Here is a 21,719-nt window from a genome sequence, read left to right as displayed (position 1 = left end):
GTAAAAGAGCAAAGCTGGCCATGAGACAGATGAATGGATGATAGATGATGATAGATGGATAGATGGATGGATGGATGGATAGATAGATAGACAGATAGATAGGACAAATAGGAAGGGAAGAGGAAGAGAGAGAAGGAGAAAAGAGAAGATGAAAGAAGAGGAGGGAATTTGCTCTATGCAATGAACATATTCTCTTTTAGGCTTTTTTGAGAAACAGAAGTAAAAGTTGAAATTACTGCTTTTTATAAATTTTGAAATTATTTTAATTTACAAATAGAAAATGTCTTGGAAGAAAAAAAATGAAAGAAAAACACAAAACATATAGGCAAGTTTTTACTCCATGAGCGTCTCAAATCCTTACTTGTTCACCAATCCACAAGATGAAAAACACTTTTCTACAGAGGTATTCAGCCACCAACAATGATGTTATTAACAGGAATATGGATCAATTTCACAAAAAAGCCAGTGAATCCCATTACAGCAAATCCTATTGCTGTTGCCATGGCAATCTTCTGGAATTCTTTTCTATCAGGTTTGGTGAATCTTTTAACCAGCCGAATTGAGTCCTTCACAAACTGCCAACTTGGCTCAATGAACTGCATTACCTGATCCATGATGCCTGCCCACCGTCCACTCACGAGCCAAAGACACATAGCACAACAGACAACAGACAAACGCCCACCAGAACCGGAAGCTGGGTCCGGCTTCAAATTATTTCATAATGCCAAATTAATGTTTCTCAGCTTGCAGTGGTACCTAGAAGATGCTATTAAGTAACCCTGGCTGTATATGGGCCACGTGGAGATAACCCTACAAGCTCTCACTGAGGTGGAGAAGGTCCTGTGAGATCATAGATACAAAATTATAATTGTTTTACTATTAATTTTCCTTTTGCTTTCCACTTAAATCTTAGTTCAGATCAGTTACCCAAAGTGGTGAGCACCAAATAGCTTGGATAACAGGGAAACTGTAGAATTGTAAAGTCTTTGCTTGGGTCTTTGGGAAAGGGTACAAGTGGCACCTTATACATCTTTCCAATCAGCCAGCACACTACACTGGTTTAAATAGTGCACACCACTCTCAGCCTGCATCTCACCTTAGGGCCAACCTCCTTGTCTCTGCCTTTCTCACTAGGCTGTAAACATCTTAGGCAAGGTATATAGTCTGCTCACCTCTATATTCCCCATCTGGCAGAGAATCTGGAACATGTTAGGCAAAAATGACCAAACTCAGGGTAATATTATGAGGCATTAACAGCTTCTCTCTCTCTCTCTTTCTCTCTCTCTCTCTCCCTCTCTCTCTCTCTCTCTCTCTCTCTCTCTCTCACACACACACACACACACACACACAGAGAGTTATGTGTACCCCATTGCTCGCCCCCTAGCCTAGACAGCTAAGACATTCCACCTTTACTGCTTCAAGGAAGAGAGAATAAAAATAGTTAACTCATAACTTTTGACCTTCAAAAGCTGAGCTCCTGGCAGAGATAATAGATTTGGATGAATACTTGCTGGGCTAATCCTTCCTCCCCACCCCCATCCCACCCCCTGACCCAGAGGAAGTAAAATTTACCTGCTCTAGAGGAGAGCATTGGACAGCAGAGCAGACACTTGGATGATGGAGAATGTCCCTGTTTATGCCCCTCAACCCACCCTCCCTCCTTCCCTTGGGTAAGGCCAGGGTGAGGGGATATGTGTGTAGTCAGGGAAATGAGATACACCCCAGGTTGGTTTGGTAGATACAGGGGTAGAGGAGACCTGTGCCTCACACAAGGTGATACCTGAGGAGGTGGGGAAACAGTCTCCTCTCCCCACTCCCACACACAATAGGGTAGGAGAGAGAAGCTTCGAATAAAAGACATATGACAAGGCTAAACCAAGAGGCCTGAGAGAGTCCTATGAAATTCCCCCAAATCCTCAGAGTAGCTCAGGAGGGCAGCCAAGTGTCTCTCATACTTACAAGGGGGACATAGAAGCTAGATGAAAGAAGGCAAGCCAGCAGTTCTACAGATGCCTCAAGAGCAGGGTTTTTAAAAAATCACATAGCAATAAATGCTAGTATTTACCAAGTGTTGGAAGACCAGATGGGCCACACATTTCAACAGCAATCAGAGTAACAAGACCCCAGAAGGCCATATGCATCTACCATCTCCATAACACACACACTGTCACACACTCACACACACACACACACAAACCTTCCAATGGCCTGAACCTATATACAACTACAGAAGAAAAGGGAGGAGGGGGAAATTCCCTGAGCTGGCAGAGAAAACCTAGAATTGACCAGTTTCTGCCACCAGGAGGAATGAGGACCCAAGAGAGAATTTACTTGAAGTTTAAAAATAAATCTACCTTTGTTTTGCAGATCTGAATTTTGAGGCCCCAAGTTCATACTCACTGCAAGTGTTTGTGGATTGAATGAATAAACGAATTGTGTTGGGGGGCAGAAATTCCACTGCAGTAAGCTCTAGGTAGAGCAGTCTTGGCTAATGTCCAAGAAAGAGGGTAATTACTAAAAAGAGTATCTGCTTTCTAGTCCTTGCTTGGTGCTTATTACTGGTGGTTCCTTAAGTAAGTTGCAAAGCTATTTGGGACTCAGTTTTCTTATCTGTAAAATGGGCATAATGATACTTGCCTGCCCTCTTTGCAACGTTATCATGAGGACAAAATGAGATAATATATGTGAGGTACTTTATATGGCTTGTAATAAGGGCGTGTGGCTCACCCCTATCTTGTGATCCAAGAAGCAACAGAAAAGTAAATGAACTCAAGAACAGAGTTCTGTGGCACACCTCTTTTCAACCAAAATGTTTTTCTATAACTGGCAAGGAATAGGCAGTAAGCTTTCCCTGGAATCGCATCAGTGCTAATTGGAGGCTATCAAGGTTTGCACTCTCAATAATCAGCAGACCACACTTGATCAGGAAGAAACTCTCAGGGCACGAAACAGATTAACTTTCATTGGGAAATAGTCTTGTCTACTACGCAACAACAAATTAAGCTCTGGGTGACTGTTCCCATAAAACACGTCCTGTCCTTAGCACTGCTATTAGGGGGGGGCAGAGACATGGTAAAGAATCAATTAAAACTCTGACACATCCAATGGAGCTCAAAGACCTGTTTCACAGGTTTCTCCAGAGGAACATGATCACGTTGCATTATACTTTGGAAGTTGATCGAGGCAAGATCTGAGACAAGTTCTGGGGTTTACAAGACAGATTTTAGCTTCTCTAAATCATTTTTGAAGTGCTATTTAAAGGATTACGGCATCCAATCCTCCACTAGTCCCACAGCATCATGGCGGAGCAAGAGGGATTAACGTCATACAGGTATCCTCCGGAAAACTGTAAGTTCCCTTTCTTAAAAAGCATTTAAAGAAATGGTGAAAATATTGCAGTGTTTACGTTCATGCCCATTTTGGAGGGAAAACAACTGTTAAGAAAGTAAAATCAGAGGGATATTGAAACTGAATTTCCTTTCTATTTTTGTAATAGGGCTCTACCACCAAAAGGGGCAGTCATTGTCCAGAAAATCTGTTTTAAAAGAAGTTGTAGGGCCTCCCTGGTGGCGCAGTGGTTGAGAGTCCGCCTGCCGATGCAGGGGATACGGGTTCGTGCCCCGGTCTGGGAGGATCCCATATGCCGCGGAGCGGCTGGGCCCGTGAGCCATGGCCGCTGAGCCTGCGCATCCGGAGCCTGTGCTCCGCAACGGGAGAGACCACAACAGTGAGAGGCCCGTGTACCGCAAAAAAAAAAAAAAAAAAAAAAAGAAGTTGTAGAATTTCCAGAAGAGCCTCACAAAAAAAAGAAAAAAAAAAAATGAACAAGAGGGTTAATAGTGGAATGTGAATACTGTTTGCAGTTACACTGCTCGAACTATGTTTCTATGATGACACGTAGGGATATTCACAATAAAAACATGGTTTGGGGGCTAATTCAGACATCCGTGTAAACCAACTTCGGTCTCAGTGCCTGAATGACTTCTGTGCCTCAACCTGAATAAACAGAAGAGATTTTGAGGTTCAGGCAGTATATTTTCAGAACTGTTGCCTAAAAATGAGCTTCAGCAGAAATAAAAAATTGAACAAGACCAAAGCAAGCCAAGCATCAGCAGCAATCCAGTGGAGAGAGAGGTTATGGCCTGTTGATGCCATAGGCGTGCCAGGAAGCGGTCTGGGGGCCTCAGCTAACCCTCACGATGTTCAAGGCTAGTTCAAAAGCAAAGAACTAGAGAGAAAAGATAACATGAGGGTGGAGTGTAAATGTCATGTTTTCAAGACATTTTGCCAGGAGAGAGAGAGAGGGGAAAAGAAAAAGGAAACCCAGAAAGTAAGGACCAGACCAGGCCTGCTCAGCGACACGTTCAGCTATGATACCAGGCAGGACACTTGCAGAGGAAGTGCTATGGAGCAGGAATCCTTTCACAGTTAGGAGAGTACAAATGTTTGACAATTCTATTCATGAAGTCAACCTGCAACATCTTTTCTTTTTAAGTATGAGGAGGTGAGAAGGAGGTTGGGGACCCCCTTTTTAACCAAATGTACTACTCACTGTAACTTTTCATCAGATCTTTTGTTCTTTTCCCATTGAAGTTGCTGTCTCAATCCTTAAGCTCCTCTCTATTCCTTGGAAAAAATTCTTTTTTTTTGCAGAATAATATGTACTTGTGTGCATTAATGCTTCCTTGATCTTTCTAGAACAGAGGTCTCTCAGAGCTACTGAATGTGCTGGGACCTTGAGTCTCAGGGTCCTGCCAAGGTCTTGGGGCTGCCCTGCATTCTGGTCTGTGCCCTTCCCCCCACCAAGGCATACTGGGCTTCCACCAGTGAGTTCATATGAATAAAACAGTTCCCATTGCTTAAAACAAACCCAAAAAATGGAATATCACTAAGATATTCAATCTTTTCATTTGACAAAGAGGAGAGTCGAACTTCTCAGAAAATTATAATGAGTTAGTTAAAGGCAAACCAGCAAGAGAAGCCAGGTCTATGGATAACTAGTTCTACCACACCGGGTCTTCCTTTTCCTTTGTCCAAAGGAGTAGGGAGGGTCTTCTTCACTTCACCCACACCCTATCTCCACTTAGCCCATCACTCATATTCACAGCCTTACCACACACACCACATCTTCCTCAAGGATAAAATTGCATATAATTCCTCTATAGTCAATCCAATTCTACAAACATTTTTTGAGTACCTTCTCTGTGCAGCCCTGTACCGGGTATTGGAGATTCACAAATAAATAAGACCTAATCCCTGCCATCAGATACATATACAGCCTGTCATAACTAAAGGTATCTTATAACTGTACTATAGTAGAAATTTTCTTGAATATATTGTATTATAGAAACACGAGAGAAAAGGGAAGAAAACAGTCTGGCAATTCTTCTACATTAAATATAGAAATACTATATGACCCAGCAATTCCACTCCTAGGTATATATCCAAAAGAATTGAAAACAGGTACCCAAGCAAATACACATACGTGCATGTACTAGTCATAATAGCCAAAAAATGGAAACAATCCAAATGTCTACCATCAGATGAATGTGCTATATCCATACAACAGAATATTATTCAAACATAGAAAGGCATGAATTTCTAATACTGTACTGTCACCACACAAAGGAACCTCAAAAATATTGTATTATATAAAAGAAACTAGACACACAGGTCATATATTATACATGATTCCATTCAATGTTCCACACAATGATTCTATACATATGAAATGTCCAGAACAGATAAGTCCAGGGACACAGAAAGTAGGTTGGTGGTTGCCAGAGGCTTGGGGAAGGGCAATAGGGAGTGACTACTTAATGTGTACATGGTTTCCTTTGGGGGTGATGAAAATATTCTGAAACTGGATCATAGTGGTGGTTGCACAACATTGTAAGTGTACTAAATACCACTAACTTGTTTAGTTTGAAATGGCTAATTTTTTGTTATGTGAATAAGTGAAGGGTTCTAAAAAGGCTATGAAAGAGCCAGGAAGCAAGCTTATAGGCTCAACAGAGGATCAGCTCACACAAGCCTGGGATGTCTTCGACTTTATCCTGGGAGAAGTGGGATAGCTAGTGAGGATTTTTAAGCAGGAGGATGACTTACTCAGATCTGTGTTTTAAACTGGACATTGTCAATGGTGGGCTGACAACACTAGGGAGGGTCTAGACCGTGGGAACTAGACATATGGAATCTGCTGGCCCAGTGAGAGAGCATAAAGAATGTACCAGGGACTTCCCTGGTGGTGCAGTGGTTGAGAGTCCGCCTGCTGATGCAGGGGACACGGGTTCATGCCCTGGTCCGGGAGGATCCCACGTGCCGCGGAGCGGTTGGGCTCGTGCGCCATGGCCACTGAGCCTGTGCGTCCGGAGCCTGTGCTCCACAGTGGGAGAGGCCACAGTGGTGAGAGGCCCGCGTACGGCAAAAAAAAAAAAAAAAAAAAAAAAAAAGAACGTACCAGGATATAAAATACCTGTCTGATCATGTTTCTGTTAAGTAACCATAATCATCTTCCACTAAATTTGAACTCAGAAATAGTCACTGGGATGAAAAATATTAGCCACAATTCTTTAAAATCCATTTCTGAAACAGTTCAAGCCTGTATTTTTGTACATCCTACCAGCTTTGGCACCCAACAGAGTTTTCAAAGTAAAATTAACCTGCTTCCTTTCTCTGATGATTACTCATAAAGACTTGTTTTTGAGAAAATACTTCACCAAGGAAGATTTGGTGTTGATGACAGCAAACTGCAGTCCAAAAATAGGCTTAGAAAAGGAACTATGATCCAAAATTAATACATGTATTTCCTCAGTCTCAATGTTGGCCACTTTAGCATGTCAAGAAATACTGCACGCTGTAACTTTTGTAAAGTTGCCAATGGTATTACTTTGTACAGAGAATAAAAATTTGAATGGAACCAGAACAAAAATCTGATCTGCTCCATACTCACCTAAGTACCAAATTCAATGTAACCTAACAGAACTGTACAGAATCTATCAAACCAAGCTTTGATAAAGTTGGGAATTCAAAAGATCTCTGTCTTGTCCGTGTACCTGCCAGTCAGCTTCCCCTTGTTTTTCATTCTGAGGGAAACCCCAAGACTGAGAGGTTTCCCAGACTCAGGACTTTCAGCAATAAAACCATTCAGGCGCTTGGTTTTCACCTCCACCAAAACCTCTTCCAAAATTCCGTCTGGGATGCAGGATCAGTTTCACCTGGAAAGTAAACAAAAAACAGTAGCAGTGAAGAGGAGAGAGGAAAAGTTGGACATCGTTTGGCATCCATATGTGGAAAGAAATACATTCCAAGAGCAAGAATGTATTTCATGTGAATCCTCAGACTCACCAGTTCACACCCATGTGCCATGACAGGGATATGGCTTTCAGGCTGGCGACAAGGGATTGTTTTTTCACCTTCCAAATCATTCACTCAACAAAGGCCTACAGAGGTCCTACCACTGACTAGGCTTGGGACCAAGTGTTGGGATCCAGAGATGAAGATGTGCTACACTGGTCCCTGGAGGTGCTCACAGGTCAAGTAGAGGAGATGTACTGGGTGACAACCAAGTCTAACACAGTATAATTAATAATTAGGGCTTCCAGCTTCCAAGAGCCAGACATGTATACACATTATCTGTCATTCCCACAACTGCACCTCAAGGTAGGTATTACTATCCCCATTTTAAACATAAACAATAAAATAAAAACTGAAGCTCAAAGAGGCAGAACTTGCCCCAAACCACCCAGCTAGCAGTGGCAGAGGCAGGCAGATTTGGGGTGAGGTCCTTTTGATTCCAAAAACACCTCTCTACTCTTCCCCGGTCCCTTTCACTGTGATCAGGGTTAAGATCAAGGTCATTCAGAACTTACTCCAGCTTGTCTTAGCCTTTCATCAGAGAGCAGCTGTATCTATATTGTGGATCGATAGCAAAATTGCCAGGTTTTAAACAGTCATGCTAATGACAAGGGCAGGGTGGGGGAAAGATAGATATTTATGTTTATCTAGCAGACAAATAGAAACTGCTATTAGAGGCTAGATCAAGATGGCATAGAGAGAAGAAAACATCAGGCTTCATGACACTGGATTTGGCTCTGATTTTCTTGGATAAGACACCAAAGGCACAAGCAGCAAAAGAAAAAATAGGCAAATTGGACTTCATCAAAATGAAAAACTTTTGTGCAATAAAGGACACTATTAACAGAGTGAAAAGGCAACCAACAGAATGGGAGAAAATATTTGCAAATTACATATCTGATAAGGCATTAATATCCAGAATATATAAAGAACTACTAAAACTCGGGGACAAAAAAAAAACCTGATTCAAAAATGGACAAAGTACTAGAATAGATATTTCTCCAAAGAAGATATACAAACGGCCAATAAGCACATGAAAAGATGCTCAACATCACTAATAATTAGGGAAATGAAAATTAAAACCACAGGGGACTTCCCTGGTGGCGCAATGGTTAAGAATCCGCCTGCCAAGGCAGGGGACACAGGTTCAAGCCCTGGTCCGGGAAGATCCCACATGCCGCAGAACAACTAAGCCCGTGCGCCACAACTACTGAGCCTGGCTCTAGAGCCCACAAGCCACAACTAATGAGCCCACGTGCCACAACTACTGCAGCCCGCGCGCCTAGAGCCGGGGCTCTGCAACAAAGAGAAGCCACTGTGATGAGAAGCCCACGCACCGCAATGAAGAATAGCCCCCATTCACCGCAACTAGAAGAAGCCCGCAGGCAGCAACAAAGACCAAACACAGCCAAAAATAAATAAATAAATAAATTTTTATTTAAAAAAAAAATAAAATCAAAACCACAATGGGATACCACTTCACATCCATTAGGATGGCTATCATAAAAAAAAAAGGGGGGGGCGGAGTCAAAATGGCGTACTAGGAGGACATGGAATTCGCGTCTCCTCACAACTGGGGCACCTACCAGGCACCAATGGGGGACCATGGACACCTAAAGGGATGGAAGGAACCCCCAGGGACCGGGTAGGACGTGGGACTTGGGGGGAGTGATGGGGGAGGAGAAGTGGAGGCGGGACGGGACTGGCACCCACCTCCACTTCCACAGGGGCAGTTGGGGGAGGGAAGGAATTCCTACCCCCAGTGGGGCCCACCCACAGTTAGGGGTCCAGCAGGGATAGGGGAGACCCTGGGGGAGACAGTGGGGGAGGGGCACAAAGGAACAGAAGGGAACAGGGCCGGTGCTTTCCCTGTCCACTTAGGTACCAGGGAGCCTGTTGGGCTCCCCGGTCTAATCCTCTGCCCTCGGAGCCTCCCTCCTGCTGTTCAGAGCCCAAGCCCTGCCCCTACACCCCCATCCAGGGCCCCACCTCTAGACTCGGAGACCCCCTCTGAGACCCCCTCCAACCATGCTTGGCCTAAACCCCACTCAGGGCCCTACCTCCAAACTCCGGCACTCCACACTCCAGAGGCCCTCCATTCCACATGCTGCCTCACCCCTTCCCAGACCAGGTCCTCAGCACAGGCCCCGCCCCATGCTTAAATGTAGCCTGGCCTAGGCCCCGCCCCACACTCAAATGTCACTCCCCCTACCCCCTAGGTCCCGCCCCACCCAAAACCCCACCCCTGCCTGAGTTCCACCCCCCACCTAAACTCCGCCCCAAGAGCTAAGCCTTTTTTTTTCTCTTTTCATTTTTCCTCTTTTAGATTGGGGTTCTGTTTTACCTTGTTGACTCATTGCTGTTGATTCTTTTATATTTTTATTTTTCCTAATAAATCTTCTATTTTTCTAATTTTATTTTATTCCTTATACTTTATTAGTGATCTCTCCTTCTGGCTTGTTCCCCAGCCCCCCCCCCCCACTTTTTTTTTCTTTTTTCTGCTGTGGTTTTATTTTACCTTGTTGCAGTTGTTTCAGTTATAGCTTTATTTTTCCTAATATATTTTTTAGCTTTCTAATTTTATTTTGTTTTATATTCTTTGATATTGTACTGCTCTTTTTACTTTCTTTCTTCTTTTTTTTTTTTTTTTTTACTGCACTACAAAGCTTGCAGGATCTTGGTTCCCAGGCTGGAGGTTGGGCCCGAGCTCTGTGGTGGGAGGTCCGAGTCCAAACCACTGAACTAAAAGAGAACCTCAGACCCCAGGGAATATCAATCGGAGTGAGGCCTCCCAGAGGTCCTCATCTCAGCACCAAGACCCAGCTCTATCCAACTGCCTGAAAACTCCAGTGCTGGACATCTCAGGCCAAACAACCAGTAAGTCAGGAATACAGCACCACCCATCAAAAACCAAATTGAAACAACAAAAAAATTTGTTACAGATGAAGGAGCAAGGTAAAAACCTACAAGACCAAATAAATGAAGATGAAATAGGCAACCTACCTGAAAAAGAATTCAGAGTAATGAGAGTAAAGATGATCCAAAATCTTGGAAACAGAATGGAGAAAATACAAGAAATATTTAACAAGGACCTAGAAGAACTAAAGAGCAAACAAGCAGTGATGAACAACACAATCACTGAAATGAAAAATACTCTAGAAGGAAGCAATAACAGAATGAGTGAGGCAGAAGAACGGATAAGTGAGCTGGAAGATAAAATGGTGGAAATAACTGCCAGGGAGCAGAATAAAGAAAAAAGAATGAAAAGAATTGAGGACAGTCTCAGAGACCTCTAGGACAACATTAAATGCACCAACATTCAAATTATAGGGGTCCTAGAAGAAGAAGAAAAAAAGAAAGGGTCTGAGAAAATATTTGAAGAGATTATAGTGGAAAACTTCCTTAACATGGGAAAGGAAAGAGTCACCCAAGTCCAGGAACAACAGACAGTCCCATACAAGATAAACCCTAGGAGAAACACACCAAGACACATATTAATCAAACTAACAAAAATTAAATTCAAAGAAAAAAATATTAAAAGCAGCAAGGGAAAAATAAAAAATAACATACAAAGGAATCCCCATAAGGTTATCAGCTGATTTTTCAGCAGAAACTCTGCAGGCCAGAAGGGAGTGGCAGGATGTACTTAAAGTGATGAAAGAGAAAAATCTACAACCAAGGTTACTCTACCCAGCAAGGATTTCATTCAGATTTGATGGAGAAATCAAAAGCTTTTCAGACAAGCAAAAGCTAAGAGAATTCAGCACCACCAAACAAGCTTTACAATAAATGCTAAAGAAACTTCTCTAGGCAGGAAACACTAGAGAAGGAAAAGACCCACAATAACAAACCCAAAACAATTAAGAAAATGGTAATAGGAACATACATATTGATAATTACCTTAAATGTAAATGGATTAAATGCTCCAACCAAAAGACATAGACTGGCTGAATGGATACAAAAACAGGACCCATACATATGCTGTCTACAAGAGACCCACTTCAGACCTAGGGACACATACAGACTGAAAGTGAGGGGATGAAAAAAGATGTTCCATGCAAATGGAAATCAGAAGAAAGCTGGAGTAGCACTTCTCATATCAGACAAAATAGACTTTAAAATAAAGACTATTACAAGAAACAAAGAAGGACACTACATAATGATCAAGGGATCAATCCAAGAAGAAGATATAACAATTGTAAATATTTATGCACCCAACATAGGAGCACCTCAACACATAAGGCAAATGCTAACAGCCGTAAAAGGGGAAATTGACAGTAACACAATAATAGTAGGGGACTTTAACACCCCTCTTTCACCAATGGCCAGATCATCCAAAATGAAAATAAATAAGGAAACACAAGCTTAAATGACACATTAAACAAGATGGACTTAATTGATATTTACGGGACATTCCATCCAAAAACAACAGAATATACTTTCTTCTCAAGTGCTCATGAACATTCTTCAGGATAGACCATATCTTGGGTCATAAGTCAAGCCTTGGTAAATTTAAGAAGATTGAAATCGCATCAAGTATCTTTTCTGACCACAACGCCGCTATGAGACTAGATATCAATTACAGGAAAAGGTCTGTAAAAAATACAAACACATGGAGGCTAAACAATACACTACTTAATAACGAAGTGATCACTGAAGAAATTAAAGAGGAAATCAAAAATTACCCAGAAACAAATGACAATGGAGACACGATGACCCAAAACCTATGGGATGCAGCAAAAGCAGTTCTAAGAGGGAAGTTTATAGCAATACAATCCTACCTCAAGAAACAAGAAAAATCTAATATAAACAACCTAACCTTACACCTAAAGCAATTACAGAAGGAAGAACAGCAACAAAAACCCCCCAAAGTTAGCAGAAGGAAAGAAATCATAAAGATTAGATCAGAAATAGATGAAAAAGAAATGAAGGAAACAGTAGCAAAGATCAATAAAACTAAAAGCTGGTTCTTTGAGAAGATAAACAAAATTGATAAACCATTAGCCAGACTTATCAAGAAAAAAAGGGAGAAGACTCAAATCAACAGAATTAGAAATGAAAAAGAAGTAACAACTGACACTGCAGAAATACAAAGGATCATGAGAGATTACTACAAGCAATTATATGCCAATAAAATGGACAACCTGGAAGAAATGGACAGATTCTTAGAAAAGCACAACCTTCTGACACTGAACCAGGAAGAAATAGAAAATATAAACAGACCAATCACAAGCACTGAAATTGAAACTGTGATTAAAAATCTTCCAACAAACAAAAGCCCAGGACCAGATGGCTTCACAGGCGAATTCTATCAAACATTTAGAGAAGAGCTAACACCTATCCTTCTCAAACTCTTCCAAAATATAGCAGAGGGAGGAACACTCCCAAACTCATTCTGATACCAAAACCAGACAAAGATGTCACAAAAAAAGAAACCTATGGGCCAATATCTCTGATGAACACAGATGCAAAAATCCTCAACAAAATACTAGCAAACAATCCAAAAGCACATTAAAAGGATCATACACCATGATCAAGTGGGGTTTATCCCAGGAATGCAAGGATTCTTCAATATACGCAAATCAGTGTGATAAACCATATTAACAAACTGAAGGATAAAAACATATGATAATCTCAATAGATGCAGGAAAAGCTTCTGACAAAATTCAACACCCATTTATGATAAAAAAAAAGAAAATAACAAGTGTTGGCAAGGACGTGGAGAAATTGGAACCCTTGTGCACTGTTGGTTGGAATATAAAATAGAGCAGATGCTAGGGAAAACAGCATGGCAATTCCTCCAGAAATTAAAATTAGAATTACCATATGCACCAGCAATTCCACTTTTGGCTATATGCTCCAAAAAAGTGAAAGCAGGGACATGAAGAGATATTTGTACACCCATGCTCATAGCAGGATTATTACAATAGGCAAAAAGTGGAATCAACTCAAGTGTACCTTGACCGATGAATGGATAAACAAAACGTGGTGAATACATACAATAGAACGTTATTCAGCCTTAAAAAGGAAGGAAATTCTGACACATGCCACAACATGGTTGAAACTTGACATTATTCTAAGTGAAGTAAGCCAGTCACAAAGGCACAAATACTACATAATTCCACTCATATGAGGTACTTAGAATAGTCAAATTTATAGAGACAGGGCTTCCCTGGTGGCGCAGTGGTTGAGAGTCCGCCTACCAATGCAGGGGATGTGGGTTCGTGCCCCAGTCCGGGAGGATCCCACATGCCGCGGAGCAGCTGGGCCCGTGAGCCATGGCCGCTAAGCCTGCGCGTCCGGAGCCTGTGCTCCGCAACGGGAGAGGCCACAACAGTGAGAGGCCCGCGTACCACAAAAAAAAAAAAAAAAAAAAAATTATAGAGACAGAAAGTAGACAGTGGTTACAAGGGGCTGGCAGGGGAGGAAGGGGAGTTGGTGTTTAATGGGCACAGAGTTCAGTTTGGGAAGATGAAAAAGTTCTGGAGATGGATAGTGGTGATCTTGCAGAACAATATGAATGTACTTAATAACACTGAACTGTAGACCTAAAAATGGATGAGATGGTAAATTTTGTCTTATATATTTAACCACAATTTTTTTAGAAAGATGGTATATGGAGCACATGCAATGACCTCAATATACACCCAAAATTCCATTTAATGACAGAAAAAAAACATGCTTTTTAAAAATCCATTCGATGGGGAGTTGTTTAATGGGTACAGAGTTTCAGTTCTGCAAGATGAAAAGAGTTCTTGAGATAGATAGTGATGAGGATTGCACAACAATTGGAATGCACTTAACACTACCAAACTATGCACTTAACACTACCAAACTATACACTTAAAAACAGTTAAGATGGTAAATTTTAGGTTATATGCTTTTTACCACAATTAAAAATAAAAATAAAAATCCATTGGAGGGCTTCCCTGGTGGTGCAGTGGTTGGGAGTCTGCCTGCCAATGCGGGGGGTGCGCGTTCGTGCCCCAGTCCGGGAGGATCCCGCGTGCCGCGGAGTGGCTGGGCCCGTGGGCCAGGGCCGCTGGGCCTGCGCGTCCGGAGCCTGTGCTCCGCAATGGGAGAGGCCACAACAGTGAGAGGCCCGTGTGCCGCAAAAGGAAAAAAAAAAAAAATCCATTGGAACACTAGAAAGCAAGAATAGGTGCTACCAATCCACCAGAAAATGTGGGGAACTTCTGAATGATAGAAAGCAATTGGAATTGGACTGAAGGTGGAACAGGAAGGAAGAAACCTCAGCTTGAAATACTTGCAAGAGTGCCTGCTGTGAAAAGGGATCAGGGAAGAGAGTGATTGTCCAGGAAATTAACTGGGGTACTTGGCAAGACAGTGGTTCTCAACCTTGAGAACCACCAGGAAGGCAGGTTGAAGTATAGATTGAAACCTACCCCAGAGTTTCTGATTCAGTTGATCTGAGACAGGGCCTGAGAATTCCCATTTCTAATACATTCCCAGGTGATGCTGAGGCTGCTGGTTCAAAGACCATAATTGAGAACCACTTTGAGAAGCAGCTAGACCTGATAGCCCTTCCCCCTCCTTCACCTATAACAAGAAACAGATGGCAGCATCTTTCCCAGGTGGAAGCACTGAGTGTGATTCTGAGGCCCCAGCTTCCTAAAAAACTCAAGGGATGGAGGAGAAGGAACCTCCATACTAGATGACAAGCACCAGCAGTCAGCCTATCTCCCCTACAATGATGGGAGGCAGGGACTCGGACCATATCTACAACCTTCATAAGCTTACTAGACGTTTCTAAAGTCATAGAAGAGAAGGCAGCCAAGAATTGCGAAATATTTGAGGAAAGCCAGGACTAGAGAAGCAGAGCACCAATGTAAAGAAAGAGAATTAATTCACAAGGAAGGAGAATTAATCAATCACTATATGAATATTGATTTCTGTGAATAATGATTTATTTCTTCCTTTCCAAGAGTCATACCTTTTTAAACACCGGCTTAATGAAGTATAATTTACACATAATAAAATTCACCAATTTTAAGTCTAGTTTAGTGAGTTTTGGCAAATGTATACAGTCATCTAACCACCACCACAATCAAGATACAGAATATTTCCACCACCCAAAGATTCTTCTCAGTGCCCATCGACTAAAAGGATTGGGGGGGAAAGTCATATTGCTAGCTTTTTCCTGGGCAAAGAGGGAAAAGCTTGAGTTAATTAGCGTGGGGTCACAGAATATGGGGCAGCTAGATTCTCTGGAAGGAAAGTGGAAGGTGAAGCTTCTCCCTGAAGCTGTTCCTCAATCTTACTTGCACACAAAATCAATGGGAGGACTCTCTTAAAATACCACTGCCTGGACTCAACCCCCAGAGATTCTGATTTATTCATCTATGGTGGAGCCCAGGCATTGGGTCGCTTTTAAAAGCCCCTCCAGGTGATTCTCATGATCAATCAAAGCTGAGAACTATTGGCCTAAAGGCAGTCATTTTTGCAGATGGAGGGTAGCTTTTTTCAAATTGTAAAAGCTATACAGCAACTGCCACTAAAGGAAGTTACTTAAAATGAAAAAATCATACCTAATCCTATGGCCCTTGCACAGCAAATATTCTCAATGCTTTGTCTACAGGCAGACATATTTTTGCACAACTCTGTGCATTGTAGTGATGCAATTTTCCTTTTACGTTTTTAGTTACCATTTATCATAAACTTCTTGCTTATGTCCCTATGTAGGGAGGCAGTTTAGGGTAGTGGTTCTGAGTGTGGGCTTTGGAGTTAGACAAATCTGGGTTAAAATCTCGGATTTTTCACTTGCAAACCGTGGATCTCCAGCAAACCCCATAACATGCTTGAACTTCAGAGGCTCTACCAGTAAGATAGAAATAATGGTACTTACCTCTTAGGTACCTGGCTCATAGTTTCATTCTAAGGACTGACGTTTGTAAAAATACAGCAGAACACCTGGCAGGCACACTTCTGGCTTTCAATTAATGGTAGCTATTACTATCATCGGAACAAGTAGGATCATCTACTGAAAAGTAAGCCATTCTAGGGCACTAAATGTAAACAGACCAAGGGGTTGGGAGAAGAAGAAAGGGACCTTGTTCAGCCTCAGCAACCAGGACTCAGGTGCGCTGGGGGAGTGGCTTACAGAAGGTGGTTGTGTGTGTGTGCACGTGTGTGTGTGTGTGTCTGTGTGTACTAAAGACCTGTACGGGGTGGAGTTACCACAATCCGGCATAATGCTGAGGGAGGAAAAATTCAAGATGGCCCCTGAATCACCTGTTTCAATAGCAACGCCATAACAGCAACATGAGCCACAAAGAATACAATGTACAGGCCAACTGAGCAAATTCTCTTGTTTTCTCTCCACGAGGCTGGAAAACCAGGCTGATTCCAAGGAGGACTGAGGGAACATCCCCGGGGGTCTTGGACTTATCACAGGTCAGGCCCTGAGGATGCAGGAAAAGCATTCCTGAGTCAGGTGGAGTGAGAGTATCAGGCCATTTAATTTGACTCTTAAAAAAATAGTAACACAAATTTATAGAGGCACTATTCCAGGCACTTTAATTAATTAAATTAAATCATTCCATCCTTACAACAATTCTATGAAGTAGGTATTGTTATTATCCCCATTTTACAGATGAGGAAACTGAGGCATAGAGTGGTTAAGTAAACTTGTCCAAGATCACACAGTAAATGGTGGAGCCAGAATCAAACACCCAGAGACCAGGCTATTAACCACCACTCTACCCCAAGCAGATGAAGTAAGACATAGTAGCTATTTTATAATTAAATTTAAATGGTCGTGAAGATACCATATTCTAATTTGCTCAATCATTCCCTTTTTTATTTAGTATTTTCCACTGTTATCTGTAGCAAACATCTTCATGCATATAGATTTTCACTTCTGTTGAATTATCTCCTTTGGATTATTTCTTGTGAATGGCATTACTTGGTCCAAGGAGATAAAAAATGTTGTAGTTGTTGCTACATATTGCTGTAGTGTTTACAAAACAGCCTGCACCAGTTGACAATGTCACTAGCAGGGTAGGAGTATACCACATTCACCCCCACCTCAAGCAGCATGGGGAGAATTATTTGTGTAAATAAATAAATATTTATTAAACTTCTTTTTAGATTTTACAGGTTCAAAAGTTGGAAATTTGCAGCATCAGGTTTGCTGGTCAGCTGGGCTTCTGGGAGTTTCCCTTTATGCAAGCCCCCTTCATTCACCTCACCCAAAGTTGAACCATTATTCCCTCATCGGTCCAGGTCTTGGACTCCCAAACTATCTGGAACTTTGGAAGGTGAGGGGCCCACACGTTTGGCCTTTGATTTACAGCATGCACTGAATGCCACCACATTTTGGCTGGGTTTTCTTTCCCACTGTACCAGCTGGCTTTCCTGCATGAATTGGAATGACCTTTAAGCCACATTAGCTGTCCCCCTGGTCACTGAAATGAGTGTTTCTCAGACTTTATTGTATCTACAAAGCCCCTGGAGATCTTGTTAAAATGAAGATTCTGATTCAGTATGTCTAGAGCAGGGCCTGATCTAAAAAACTCCCAGGTGATGCTAATATTGCAGGTCCTAAGAACCTAAATTAAGCATTTAAATTCCTCAGATCAGACAACAAATAAAGCACAGGCAGTCCCATCAGAACCTTCCAATTCCAGCTCTGCCTCTAACAGCCTCCATGTCCTTGGTCTAGTCAAGCCCTCTCTGAGCCTCAATTTCCCCATCTGTACAATGAAAGGATGAGACTACACATTCTCTGAGTCCCTTCTGTGGTTTTTGTTTCCATCTTGGACTTCTTTAGCCCATTCATATTATTTTCCCATAATATTTCTTCAACAAACAATATTTGAACTGAAAGAATGAGCATAGGCAACTTTTTAAACACTAGGAATGTAAGGATGAACAATTTTGATACAGTCCCTGAGTTTGCGGGAGCTCAAGTCCAGTGGAAAAGACAAGCAAATTAAAGTGAGTAAATAGCTTGATATGTGTTTGGGTAGGAAAAGCTCAGGGTGCCATGGGAGCAAATAGCAATTGGATTTCATCTAGACCGGTGGGAATCGGAGGAGACTCCCCAAAGGAAATCATTCCTAAGCTGACCCATAAAGGATGAGAAGTGTGATCCACGTGCAGTTGGGCAAGGGAAATGGACTGTGGTCCAGGCAGAGGGGAAGGCATGGCCAAGGCCCAGGGCACGAAAGAGCAGGGGGCTCTCATGAAGCTGGAAGAGGTGCGAGTAGGCAGAGCATGGAGGAGAAGGGGTGAGTGAGGGGCAGGGGAGATGGCAGTGTCCAGAGGGTCAAGGGCCTTGAGTGCCATGGACGTGGACAGTTTCCTAAATGTGATGGCAAGCCCTTGAAATGCCTAAAGAAGGGGTACAACTGACCTGAATTTTAGCAAGATCACTTTGTTTTTGTTTTTGTTTTTTGTGGTACGCGGGCCTCTCACTGTTATGGCCTCTCCCGTTGTGGAGCACAGGCTCTGGCTGTGCAGGCTCAGTGGCAATGGCTCATGGGCCCAGCCGCTCCACGGCATGTGGGATCCTCCCGGACTGGGGCACGAACCCATGTCCCCTGCATCGGCAGGCGGACTCTCAACCACTGCACCACCAGGGAAGCCCCGCAAGATCACTTTTGCTACGGTGTGGAGATGGGACTAATGGGGACAAGATCGAATGTGAGGAAACCAGCAAAAAGACTTGCAAGCGTCCAGGCAAGAGATGAGAAGAGCCTGGAGTAGGGTGCAGCAGTGGGAAATGGTGGCACTGGATGCATCAAGACAAAGGTAGGAGGTAGAATTGACAGGTCTTGGTCGAATGTGGGGAGTGAGTAGTTGGAAAAGTATAGAAATCTTAGTGGCTTACAGTAACAAACATTTATTTCTTGCACATGGGTCTGTGGGTCACTGAACTCAACCTCAGTTGGGCTCAGCTCTAGGCTCCAGGTCGCTCAGGTCTGCCCCACATGTCTGCCATTCAAGCACCCCAGGCTGAAGGAACAGCAGCTATCTGTGGCCTGCTCTCCTCGTGACAGGTGGCAGAAGCACCAACGGAAGAGCAACACAGGCGGCTCCCAGCACAGTGCCACTAGAACCTCTATTAGGAACAGCCACGTGGTCATCCCTTTATTCAAAGCAAGACCCACGGACAAGCCCAAAGTCAATGAAGTATGGAAGTATACTCTGCCTCAAGATGGAAAGAAAGGGAGAGTGAGGATTTGCTGAACAATAATATAGTGTTCCGCAGGGAATTAAGCCCAACCCCCAGATAAACAGTGGAGCCATTCACTGAAATAAGGAACACATAAGGAGGAACATGGTTTTGGATAGGGGTGCAGAGAGAAATGGACACCATCCATGGTGCGTGGAGTTACCAGTGAGATGTCTGAGCAAAGATGTCAAAGAAACAATTGGATAAGTGGTCCACAGCTCAGGAGAGAGAGATGGGCTCGAGATATGTATTTGTGAGTCATCGACACAGGGTTGGCCATGAGAGGGGATGAAATCATCCAGGGAGAATCTGCAGTTAGAAACGGGGCAGGCCTAGCACAGAACCCTTGGGAACTTCAAGGAATGTTCTTGGAAGAGAGGCCCACAAAGGAGACGGAGCTGTAGCCAAACACAGAGCCAAAACATTGAGTCCTGGAAGCCAAGGGATGGAGATATCTCAAGAAAGAGGGAGTGGGCAAGAGCGTCAAACACTGGTAAAGTCCAATGGGTCTGGTCACATGGGTTTCCCTAGAGCTGGGCCATCAGACGCTAAGACAGAACATGGAGTGAGCTCTTTGAAAGAAACTCAGCAGCCTGCCTCTACCTCTGGAACAAGGCATAAGCAGACATATCCACCCCTCTCTCAAATTAGATTTACCTAAGCTTTTCATCAAAGTACAACATACATTCAGAAAGATGCGAAAATTTTAAGTGAACACAAGTGTATAGCTGAAATATTTTCCCAAGATGAGCACACCATGTATCCAGCACCCCAGCAATACCCCAAAAGCCCTCCATTTGTCCCCTTCATGAAACCCCTTCCACACTCCGACTTTGAAAAGATGCCAGTGCAACATGAGGTCAGCAGGGAACCTTGTTGAACCTGAGGCACACTAGTTCCTAACTCAGAACTTCCCATGCTCCCTGCTCCTTTCACCTCATCCTCTTCCCAGAGGGCTCTCTCTTTCCTTGATTCATTCCTTCCTCTCTCCGTTCATCCATGCAGTAAACTCGAGTTGAGGGCCTGTGTGTCATACACTATCCCATGAGGCAGAAAGAGAAAATAAAGGTGAGTAACCACAGGCCCCATGCTTAAAAAGACAGATGTGTCAACAGGCACTTACCATACAATGTGATGCTATGAAAATAGAGGTGGTACTATGTGTGGGTGTACAGACTGCATGTGAATGTGCACTCAGGAAAACGCAGGTCGGAAACAATTGAAATTGTGCGGGCAGGATCAACAGGACTTCTAAGTCTTTGAGGGGTTGGAACAGGACTGGCTTTTGCTTTACGTCATGGACTTCCCCTGTAGCTGTCCTTCACTGCTCACCATTTGTTTCAAGCATAGGCGGATTCTCCTTCCCCTCTAACCCACACCACTGACAGTGCTGTAACTGGACAGTAGAGGGCGCTAAAAGACTATGCTTGATACAAACTGCCATGGCTTTTGCAATCCAAAAGGAAACACCTTCATGAAGCCTCTGGAAGAAGATGTGGAAACAGATGAAGCCCAGAGAGGGGAAGAGATGTGCCCAGGACAACACAGCTGCTCAGTAGCAGAACAAGCCCATTCCACCAGGCCCATGCAATTTACTCTGTGATGCTCTAAATTTTCCAAAACTCACAATGTGTATAATTTTGTATAATTTAAGGATGCTTCTAGAAACATTATTCTTTTTCTTTTTTTTTTTTTGCCATGATGTAGAGGCATATTTCAGTTTATCACTCTCTTACAAATATAATACATATAAATGTTTTCTCTTTCTTCCTGAACCTGAATCTGGTGTCGTGTTCCCTGGAGAAGTATGATGGTTCAGAGCACGCATGGGCTCTGGAATAAGTCTGGGTTTCACTGTAAGCTCTGCCTCATTCTTGGCATGACCCTGGATACATGTCTTAACCACATCCAGTCTCTGGATCCTAATCTGTCAAATCGGGCCATGACCACACACGTACCACACAAAGCTGTTGTCAGGGTTAAGTGAGTGGATGCAAATGAAGTGCTCTGAACAATTCCTGGAGAGGAGTAGTTGCTCCATCAATGAGGGTTCTTAGTCTCAATCTCCTGGCTGGGCAGCACTGGGCAGCCACTCCTGCTGTGCCTGTGTGGGTGAGGAGCCCAGCGGTGTATCCTCCAGCCCTTGGAATCAACAGACTTGTTT

At 43.0% G+C, this 21,719-nt stretch overlaps 1 protein-coding gene and 1 long non-coding RNA gene across 2 annotated transcripts; one reads left to right on the top strand and one right to left on the bottom strand.

The window, feature by feature from the left end:
• Positions 1 to 407: 407 nt before the first annotated feature.
• LOC307054450 (protein transport protein Sec61 subunit gamma-like) lies at positions 408 to 614 on the bottom strand (the record flags this gene model as incomplete). The annotated part of the gene is made up of 1 exon (XM_079706143.1): positions 408 to 614. The coding sequence occupies one exon, from the start codon at positions 612 to 614 to the stop codon at positions 408 to 410; it is 207 nt and encodes a 68-aa protein (XP_079562269.1).
• A 2,595-nt stretch (positions 615 to 3,209) lies between these two features.
• Positions 3,210 to 3,958, top strand: LOC307054468. The gene is made up of 2 exons (XR_013810939.1): positions 3,210 to 3,348; positions 3,497 to 3,958. It is a non-coding gene; the product is annotated as an uncharacterized lncRNA (long non-coding RNA).
• The last annotated feature ends 17,761 nt before the right edge of the window (positions 3,959 to 21,719 follow it).

Source organism: Hyperoodon ampullatus (assembly GCF_949752795.1).
Source record: "Hyperoodon ampullatus genome assembly, chromosome: 6".
NCBI classification, from domain to species: Eukaryota; Metazoa; Chordata; class Mammalia; order Artiodactyla; family Ziphiidae; genus Hyperoodon; species Hyperoodon ampullatus.
The sequence above is the reverse complement of the archived record's forward strand: the minus strand, read 5'-3'. Positions and strand labels throughout refer to the sequence as shown.